Source organism: Eleutherodactylus coqui, chromosome 5 (assembly GCF_035609145.1).
Source record: "Eleutherodactylus coqui strain aEleCoq1 chromosome 5, aEleCoq1.hap1, whole genome shotgun sequence".
In the NCBI taxonomy this organism is placed as follows: Eukaryota; Metazoa; Chordata; class Amphibia; order Anura; family Eleutherodactylidae; genus Eleutherodactylus; species Eleutherodactylus coqui.
This window is the reverse complement of record NC_089841.1, coordinates 256,592,084-256,602,990: the sequence shown is the minus strand read 5'-3', so window position 1 is coordinate 256,602,990 and position 10,907 is coordinate 256,592,084. Positions and strand designations below refer to the sequence as shown.

The following is a 10,907-nucleotide window of genomic DNA, read 5'->3' as shown; positions in this document are numbered from 1 at the left end:
ACTACACACCAGTGAGGAAATATTTTCAGTGCTATTGTATATGATGTCATACTATAAATCAGCCATTTATCTATTACTTAAACTTTTTTTGGAAAAGACTCTAATATATGGTATTCATTATGAACAATTTAAAGGCTATGTGTATTTTCAAAAGCATAATTATTAAAATACTCCAATGCATCTTAAAATAAAAAGGTAAGCAAATTCAGAAATAGGATTTATTTTCAATGAAAAGCAATATGTGTGCGGACCTATATGCCTATATAGAGACTAAAAGGAAACATGCTGTCGAGTCCGATCCTGAAGTCATTGTGTTCCTCTTTTCCCTTTTCTATTGTCTGTACTTTAACAAAAGGAGGCATTCTAAGACTACTCCACTATCAGAGTAAGGGCTCATTCACATGGTGTAAGCATGAGTAATGCCTGTGTGAAAAAATACATTGATGTGTATACACCCATTGAAATCAATGGGTTCTATACACTCCGTATTACGCACGGAATACAAAGTGCATTTACGCCCGTGTTAATGTGACTGTACTATCTGAATATGGTACATTTTTTGAAGCTATTCACTTAATTTTTTTTTGTTAGCTATATTGGATCAACATAAGCAAACTGTAAACTTTCACAAGGTCTTAAAAAGAAACAATTGCATTCAGAGAATCTTCCTGCATGAGGTTCAAGTCATATTACCTATTAGCATAGAAAAACTATTTTCTGTGTCTTTGGAGCGATGATCATAAAATAAGTTAAACATATTTATCACTATGTGACTGTGAGTTAGAATGGTTTCACATCGGCGCAGGGGAATCTACTTTCCTGCTTCGGGAGCAGGAAAGGGAATTCCCGCGGTCGAACAGCTCCGTCTCAGGACAGAATTAAACAGTGCCGGGCAGACCCGATGAACGGCTCAGTCTCTGGAAGGAATTGAACAGCACCAGGTGGATCCCATTGACTATAACTGGGTCTGCCCGCTTTCTGCCCAGCTGCCCGGTTTTTAGGATGGAAGAAAAAGCAGTGTGTGCAGCGCTTTCTCTTCCAGTATTTTCAGACGCATGTTTGACAGATCCTCCAACCAGAGGTTCCAACTCAGATAGACTCAGGAGATCCGCATTGTATCTTCAAGAGACTCGGTCACAATGTTTTTGCAGCCCTCAGCGAGATCACCATAAGGTAGTGACAGTCACACTGATTGCAGTGATCTGTCCGCTGTGGGGATGTGGGCAGCAGTTTTAGATAAATTAGCATTTTATTAGTAGTGGCCAGACACATACCCCTGCATATAGGGGTATGAAGTAATACAAAGTCACTCAAAATATGAGACAAGATGTACATAAAAATATAGAAGGTGAAAAGGATACACAAATTATGAGACAGGCATAGTACATACAGACCCTTAAACTGGTGACTTTGCATTACTTAATTCCCCTTTATTGTATAGGCACGGAATTACTTGGTTGTCGTCCATAGGTTTTCTTTATGATGTTCATGTATCTTCCCTTTAAGCCATCATGATTGTGTCCTTGCTATTTGATTGATTTTTTTTTGTACTAATAAAGCTTATAGTTTTATATTTTTATATTATATCAGCTTGCGGAGATTTCTTTTGGCGTTGAATCATATGATTTCCTATATTCTATAGAAGAGCAAATCTAATTAGTTAGAGACCTCACCGCAGCTTCTGTGTTTAGACAAATTTAGACACCAGCCGACCCCTTAGATTCATTCACTTCAAAGTGAACCCTTCTCAAAAATACCAAAAGGGAACATGGGAAAAAGTGAAACATATTTACCAGAATATCCACAGAGGAAAATATCGTAAATGTGTACTCATTAGGACTCAAAATTTGTGGACAGATGCACTGTAACGGAGGCATGGAACGCAAACAACCACTTGTAATTTAACAACAAATGACAGTTTGCAGCATGTTGATGGGAGAAGTAAATCCCTGCATATGTAATGATTTCAGAAGACATTGCCTTGTGCTTCCTGAAGTTCTTCAAAATGTCCTTATTGTAGCCAATTCTAGGAGACAGGAATGGATTGTCAGTTGTTCAAATCCAATCCAGTGGGTTGAGGGTTGACCACAAGGGTCTCCCCACAGAAATGCTATAACCCTACTCATTTACCCTGTACAACTGAAGGCCTATAGTTCACAAAAAAAGTGAAATAACTTTTGGTGTTGTACAATAAGTTTTAGGCAAAAAGGAGCGAACTGCAAAAACCCTGTAGTAGCAAACCAGTAAATAAATCCACATGTGACTTCTTAAATGTATAGATATCCAAACTGCTAACAGTGAGACTGGCGATGTTACCGCAGCCGTGGGAACAGTCGGATGAAGAGTATCATGCTAATAAACGTGCAGCAGACAAAGATCAGCATAATCCATAGGAGCCAATTGACAGATTTCTTTGCGTGCTGCTCGAGACGGTCTGATTCAGTCTTCAACTTCTCAAAGTTCTGGTCCGCCAGTTTCAAAGATTGAGTAAGTGTCTAGTGAAACAAAAAGGAGTGAAACCAGTGTTTGCATATTCATCAGCAAATAGGTGTCCATGTTTAAGAAAATAAGATATTTATTGCCTTCTTAAGGGGGCAATTAACAAAAGTGTTTAAACTACTAAAACAAGAAGGCATCAAAAAAGCGCTAAAATTATAAAGGGAAAAAAACTAAATATGTAAAGAAAAGATCAAAATCGCTGAGGAGGAGGCAGAAAGACTGATGACCAAAGAGAGCAAAAACAACCCTAAATTACTCTTCAATTATATTAACAGTAAAAGGATTTGCACTGAGAGCACTGGCCCTTTAACAAATAATGCAGGAGAAATCATAGAAGACAATGGAGGGGGGAAGGAAAACCTACTAAATAGTTTTTTTTCCAAGTGTATTTACAAACAAAAAAAGAAATGTCACATATGAGATGCAGGGGAATAAAACGACCCCCCCCCCCCCCCCCCCCGCGCAAAACATTACATACCTAACATAGGAGGAAGTGCAAAGATGGTTAAAGAGGATTAAAATCGATAAATCGCGGGGCCCAGATGGAATACACCTAAGGGTTCTAAGGGAACTAAGTGATGTGATAGCTAGGCCGCTATTTTTATTATTTATGGATACTATCAAGACCAAAGTTGTACCATTGGATTGGCACATTACTACTGTGGTTCCAATATACAAAAAGGGGTCCAAAAGAGAGCCTGGTAACTACAGGCCAGTAAGTCTTACTTCTATAACTGGAAAAATATTCGAGAGGCTTCTGAGAGATGCCATTCTAGAATACTTCAAGGAGAACAACGGAATAACTCCTCATCAACATAGGTTCATGAGGGGTTGATCATATCAGACCAATCTGATCAGCTTCTACAATGAAGTTAGTTCTGGGCTGGACCTGGGAGAGTCTATTGATCTCGTATATCTGGACTTCTCTAAAGCATTTGACAACATGCTGCATAATAGGTCGACATACAAAATGAGGCAGCTCAGACTGGGTGAAAATGTGTGTATATGGGTAAAGAACTGGCTCAGAGATAGAAAGCAGAGGGTGGTAATAAATGGTTTGTACTCTGATTGGGCCACCGTCGCTAGTGGGGTGCCACAGGGTTCAGTGTTAGGCCCCATCCTTTTTAATATATTTATCAACGACCTAGTAGAAGGATTGCACAGTAAAATATCAATATTTGCAGATGACACAAAATTATACAAGGTAATTAATGCACCGGGTAGGAGAAACGGATGTCACCAATATACACTAAATTGGGTACAGCTTGGGAAAAGCGATATGGAAAAAAACCTGGGGGTACTAGTGGATTGTGGATTTAACTGAAGCAACCAATGCCAGTCAGCTGCTGCAAAAGCAAATAAAGTTTTGGGGTGCATTAAAAGAGGTATAGGGGCGAGGGACGAGAACATTATTCTTCCATTATATAAGGCACTTGTCAGGCCTCACATGGAATACTGTGTACAGTTCGGGACACTGGTGCTCAGGAAGCATATTGCCATGCTTGAGGGGGTTCAAAGAAGGGCAACTAAGTTAATACATGGAATGAGGGGGCTGGAATACCCAGAGAGGCTAACAAAATTGAAATTATTTAGCATGGAAAAAAGACTGCTATGGGGCAATCAAATAACTATGTATACATACATGAGGGGCCAATACAAGGATCTCTTCTATGATCTGTTTTTACCCAGGACTGCGTCGGTAACAAGAGGGCATCCGCTACGTCTAGAGGAAAGCAGGTTTCATCACCAACACAGAAGGGAGTTCTTTACTGTAAGAGCAGTTAGACTGTGGAACTCTCTGCCTGAGGATGTGGTGATGGCAAAATCCATAGAGGAGTTTAAGAGGGGACTTGATGTCTTTCTAGAGCGCTAGGATATTACAGGATATAGACATTAGGTTAACAGCAGGTTGTTGATTTGCGTCTACAGACAGATAGGAACTATCAAGGGTTGATCCAGGGATTTTTTTTGGCTGCCATTATGGAGTCGGGAAGGAATTTTTGCCCTAAAAGATCTAATTGCCTTCCTTTTGGGGTTTTTTGCCTTCCTCTAGATCAACAAGGAGGTTGAAACAGGCTGAACTAGATGGACATTGTCTTCATTCAGCCTAACATACTATGTTCTTCAGCAAGTTATTTACCTGGTTGTCCTGTTTAATGACATTCTGCGCCGCTAAGGTGTTATTCTTAAGATTCTGAGTAAGACGCAGCATCTCCTCGGCCAGTTTCTCCTGCATGTTGTGGTGATGTTGCATCACTGCATCAAGCTCTGTGGAGGACTGCTTGTCATCGGAAGTAGATCCCCTGGAAGACGTAATCAGTTACTTATCTGACATGTTACATGTATGACATCTATACGAATTAGAGATGAGTGAGTATACTCGGTAAAGGCAATTGCTCGAGCGAGCATTGCCTTTATCGAGTACCTGCCCGCTCGAGATGAAACGTTTGGGTGCCGGCGGCGGGCAGAGAGCTGCGGGGGAGATAAAGCGGGCAGGTACTCGATAAAGGCAATGCTCGCTCGAGCAATTGCCTCTACCGAGTATACTCGCTCATCTCTAATAAGGATATAAGAATAATGGAATTGCTGAAAATGATCTAATGTTGACAATGCAAGAACTAAGCATTCTTTGTACTAAAGAGGCATAAAGAAAGAAACTAGAAGTGAATGTAGAAAGCAATGAGCAAAAGAACAGAAATAAGCTTAGATTGGGTATGTCCCCTCATGAGTGGCACTGAAGCCAGGATATTGCCATTTTAAATATGGCAGCTATTCTTTGACTGGCTGGGTTGTTGTGCACTTTCTGGCTTGATAGGCAATTTGCAATGGCCATTCTGGGTGCTTTCAGAAGGTCCCTGGCTGCCATGGCAACTGAACGGCACCCCACAATCTTATTGCAGGGGGCCATTTAGGACCCCCGAACTCTAATCGGGGCATTTAAGTGCCGCTGTCAGAATTTACAGCGGAATTTAAAGGGTTAACAGCTGATGGGGCAGGTATCGGCTGTAAAAAACAGCCAGCACCTGCATTGTATGGAGCGGGATTGGCTCCTGCTACCCCTCCATACAAACTAATACAGCTCAGTTATCTGCTACTACGTTAGATCAGCAGTTACAGAAGAAACATACTGACTGTCCTGATAGGGAAAAAAATAAACTTTACATAATCAAACCTGTAGAGAAAAATGTTACCCCTTTCCCACAACATTCACTATCAACTGCTCAGTACATATTTCCCCTTTTGAGAGGTGTTGGAGATCCTGCAGTAAAAGTAAAAAAAATAACAGGTCCTTAAAAGGTGTAACTGCTGTTGTGTGAGAACAGACGCCGCAGAGTGTGGATGCATCATGTTCTGTAAGGTCTTGTTGTAATAATGCATTAATGTGAGGTCTATCTTTCAGGTTTTGGATTTTTTAAAATGTAATAAAGAGAGTTTTTGTAAAGCTGATTCCACTACTCACTTCCTTCTTCTTGGGTATAAATCCCCTGAACCTAGCAAATACAAAAAATACATTACGCAATGAATTAGCTAATCATACTGTAATTCCAATAAAACTACATTTAAATATTACAATCAGCTGTAGCCTATTCGAGTTGCTTACTTTTGACATACGAGCTATAAATCGTGACCACTAAAATATCACACTTCAACAGAGCTGAAAAAAAGGCCCATATCCATCCAGTTCAGCCTATTGTCCTGCAATGTGAATGCAGAAAAAGGCAAAAAAAACAAACAAAGAACAAACATATATGGAGGTAAGAGCCAATGTTCCTCATCTTGGGGACAAAATTCTTTCCCAATTCCAAATATAACAATCAGAATAAGTCCCCACATCATCGACCCATTTCCAGAAATTTAGTAACCATAGCCTGTATTACAAGCTGCTCTAGTTTTGGGGAAAACTAACTTAGGCCTTAGTCAGACGGGCGTTTTTTCGCGCGATGTGCGGATCGCATGACGGATGCGCATCCGCAAAACGCGTGACCGGTGCGCGCAAGTCGCCCGCAAATCGCCCGAAAATCTGCTCCTAGCCGCGTTTCATTAGAAACGGGCCGGAGCTGTCCAGCGCATTGCATTCAATGGAGACGGCAATAGAGCCGCCTCCATTTAAAGCAATGCGCTGCGGGCGAGTGTGGGATGAATTGTCGGTAAGGGCTTAAATATATAAGCCCTTCCCTGCAATTCATCCTAAAATGTGTTAAAATAAAAAAAAAATTGTATACTTACCTTCTCCTGGCAGCCGGAGCTCCGCGCGGCCGTCCTGCAGTGGGTGTGAAGGGGGTGTGAGTCAGACCTGCCCCCTGATTGGCTCAGCGCTGAGCCAATCAGAGGCATGCCTCACTCACACCCATTCATGAATTCATGAATGGATGTGAGTCAGACCTGCCCCTGATTGGCTCAGCGCTGAGAGGCAGCAGTCACTCAATGGGTGTGTGAGTGAAACCGGCCTCTGATTGGTCAGGGCTGTGACCAATCAGAGGCAGATCATTCAGCAGCCGGGGATTTTAAAGCCCCACCGGCTGAATAGTGCCGAGAAGCAGTTCAGGAGAACTGACAGCGGCCGCGGCTGGACTCCGGCTGCAGCGGAAAGGTGAGTATACAAATTTTTTTTATTTTAACACATTTTAGGATGAATTGCAGGGAAGGGCTTATATATTTAACCCCTTCCCGACAATTCACCCCGCGCACGCCGGCAGCCCATTGCTTTCATTGGAGCGGCTGTATTGCCACTCCATTGAATTCAATGGGCAAACATCGTTCTTCTCTGCCACAGCTGTTACAGCTGTGGCAGAGAAGAATGATTTGTCTTCTATATGTTCTCAATGGGGTCGGCGCTGCTGCCGCCGGCCCCATTGAGCGCATATACAGAAGAGAACAGGAATCGCAGATCGCAGATAGGTGCGATCTGCGATTTTTTTGTTCTATAATTTATCGGACGAGCGCATAAAAAGCGCTCATGTGTCCGATACCATTGCAAAGCAATGGTTTTATAAAATCGCCGGACGCATGCGCAAATCCTGGCTAAAAACGCCCGTCTGACTAAGGCCTTATGACTCCAGTCTGGAATTTTCTGTTTATTAGAAATAAAAGAATTCTGACCCAAGATTGAGGGGACCAATTTGGAAAGGCCCGTCCAGCTAATTCTGTTTTATATATGCTGCTCCTCTTTAAAAATCGGCTATACAGTGCCCACAGTATTATTACATGTAGCATATGTTAAAGCGATTTAGAATTTAGTAAAAAGACAATAAATTGGAGTTAAAGAAACAATGTTATCTCTTCTAATGCAGATAAGATATTCCACTGTATTTCTATATGCAAGTTGCAGTGGATTATTTTGTAGAAAAAAAATACTTACTGTTTGGTGACAATACAGCCTGCAAGGAAAAAAAAAACAACAGGACTTGTCACAAAAATACAATTCAGATTATGTGTTCATATTGCCAAAGACCATGATGAAACATAAAAATAATACGAGTGCGTCCGTGCGATTGTATCTTTATGTGATAATGTACCTGGCCCTTTTCTTATATTTACAAGCAAGTGGAGTTTATTTACAGGAGAACATCTGCCATGTTCTTTTAGGAACACTTATTTGGTGTAAGATCTATTGGAAATGGTTAGCCTATCTACCTACATTAATGGGTATTATGGACAGGTCCACACTATTGGAAGGCTCACTTTGTAGTAGCTCTCTGGTCTTGTCTTGCTAACAGTGATGTCCCAAGCATTTAGCTTCACTAGTATACCTACATATGGCTTTTGGCTTAGATAAAACTTTTTATGTTGCTAAATTATTCACAAAATAACACATTTGGTCTTTTCTACCAGGATAACCTAAAGCCATTGTAAATAACTGCATCTTTAGTGCTTGCAGTCTGATCCGGAATTCTTCATATAGGTCTGTGTTAATGACCCTCACTTTCAGATGAGGTTTCAGAATAATAACGTGCATGAGAAATAACACTATTCCTGCCCATTATAGTTGAATTATATATGGCATTATTTAGCATTATTCCGCTCTGCAGCCTCTAATTCTCAGCTTTCACTGATCTACTGGGTGAAACCTAGCAGCCAGGGGCGTAACTATAGAGGATGCAGGGGATGCGGTTGCACCCGTTCCCAGGAGCCTTAGGGGGCCCATAAGGCCTCTCTTCTCCATATAGGGAACCCAGTACTATGAGTAAAGCATTATAGTTGGGGGGCCCTGTTACAAGTTTTGCATCGGGGCCCAGGAGCTTCAAGTTACGCCTCTGCTAGCAGCTATGTCATCTTCTCTATAGCACATCCATATATAACAGCATTATAAAAGACAGTAAAATGTACTGAGCAGTGTCGATGTGATTATGTAGCTAGTTATCACAATGGATATCATATTAACACAAGTTGACTCAAAGTGCAAAGACCATTTAAGTATCTGTATAACCCGCTTTACTGTGGCAATGAAATGGAGATCGACCAACTGATGACTCAACTAGTCCAAAAAAAAAATTGGCCTCAGATTTAAAAAATACAAAAACTGTTAGTGCTGCCCAGAGCAACCAATATGATCTTCCATTTTGAAAACTGCTATAGAAAAATACTAAAATAAGAGTCATCTGAATGCTCGGTATGGGCAACACTCTTTTCTTTTTATGCACGAGGTCGAATATGTTCTTCTATAACCACAAATTATTTCCAGATGCTGCATATATCTCTGCCTCCGATCCTCCTCAAGGCGAATACAACAAGACCTTGCCTGTTGTTCAAGGTTGTCTTTGCAGTACTATTATAGACCTTGTTTAGTCATGGGAAAAGATAGACTTTTTAATTAATTTTTGCTTATAAAGCCTTTTTGACCTCGATTACATTGAGAAGGTGGTGGAGTTATTTTTAACAATACCATTATTTTATTGGCTGGTTTGGAGAAATATAAAAACCGCACAGCAGTTACAGATGTAACATTTAGGCTGGGTTCTCACACGCCAGATTTCCGCTGGTAAAAGCGCTGCTTCAAAACCCGTGGCACTGAGCCGCGGGTTTTGAAGCAGCCTTGCCGCTTGCTTTTCCGCTGCGGAATAAAAAATAAAAATAATGGACATGCTGCATTTGCCGAATTCGTGCCGCAGCCCTGGCTTCTGCAGGCTTTGCCGCGACGGATTCGCCATCCCGTATGGACGAGATTTCTGAGAAATCTCGTTCACATGGCTGGCTAACCCCGGGATTAGCGACCGCAGGCGGATTCGCCACGGCGAAATTTCAGACTGAATTTCCATGGCAAATCCGCCCTGTGTGAACCCAGCCTTAAAATGTCAAAATGTAGTTATTGTAATAGGAGATTATACATATCATTAGGTCTCTCATTCCCCCTGACATGCATTCACTGTGGGGAAATCTAGTGACCACAAATGGTCTTTTCTGCAACTATTTAAAGGAAACCTCAAATAGCAGAAATGGACAGAACCACTTAAATGGTCACTGCACTTTGAGACAACTTGTGTTAATATGCTAGCCAATGTGATAACTAGCATAAGTGCAAATCCTTTTATTTACTTACATGTAGTTCAGCCTGATTCAACCTCCTTGTTGATCCAGAGGAAGGCAAAAGCCCCCAAGAGGCACAAGCCAATTAGCCCTTTTGGGGAAAAAATTCCTTCCCGACTCCCTAATGGCAATCAGACTGTTCCCTGGATCAACCTCTAATAGTTCCTACCTGTCTGTAAGACCCGGATCAACAACCCGCTGGTCACCTAAAATTTATATCCTGTAATAGCCTTCCACTCTAGAAAGACATCTAGTCCCCTTCTAAACTCCTCTATGGATTTTGCCATCACCTTTTCGGTGGGATGGAGAAGGAGGGAGCATGTCTATTTACTTTTCTTCTTTGTTTATTTTCGTCGCGGCCGCGCTCTCCTCTATGGCTCTCCTGGCGGAAATCTTGCGGTTTTTGCGGCGGCCAAACCGCGAGATTTCCGACGGGAATACGCCCCGTGTGAACCCAGCCTGACTATAATACAAACATAGCGGAGCAACAGCACACAATAAGGGGCAACAAACATGGCAAAAACAAATACCTAAATATTGAATTGCATTACGGCTATATTTATAAATTTGGGGCTCTAGTGCACTTTTTTTTTTAAATTAATTCATTTTTTCATGTTTCTTGGAGCTTGTGGTGTGCCATTGTGCCCTGTCTGTAGGTTTGTAATACAGTAACTAAAGTGTGCCTGCATATACTTCACTTTATTTTTGAGGTGCGGTGTAACCCTGTTTATTCCTGCAATGTGCATTTAGAGGTGTGCCTTACTCATTTGCCCAAGACAGTCTTCAATTAGGAGTACAGTTGGACCCTACCTGCCCTGAACTCACTTTGTAGGTCTACGGTCTAGAGGAGGTATGTCTTTTAGAGTTATGGTCCCATCTGAAGA

The 10,907-nt window shown here is 41.5% G+C and overlaps 1 protein-coding gene across 3 annotated transcripts in view; it reads right to left on the bottom strand.

Annotated features, from left to right (window-relative positions):
- Positions 1-204: 204 nt before the first annotated feature.
- Positions 205-10,907, bottom strand: part of USE1 (unconventional SNARE in the ER 1) — an 86,444-nt gene continuing 75,741 nt past the window's right edge. For all 3 annotated transcript variants that reach the window (XM_066604556.1, XM_066604557.1, XM_066604558.1), the window contains exons 5-8: positions 7,859-7,877; positions 5,960-5,990; positions 4,640-4,802; positions 205-2,495 (exon numbers count right to left, since the gene is read on the bottom strand). In XM_066604556.1, the coding sequence (XP_066460653.1) occupies positions 2,313-2,495; positions 4,640-4,802; positions 5,960-5,990; positions 7,859-7,877 (396 nt within the window). In that variant the 3' untranslated portion in view covers positions 205-2,312. The remainder of the gene's footprint in view (positions 2,496-4,639; positions 4,803-5,959; positions 5,991-7,858; positions 7,878-10,907) is intronic.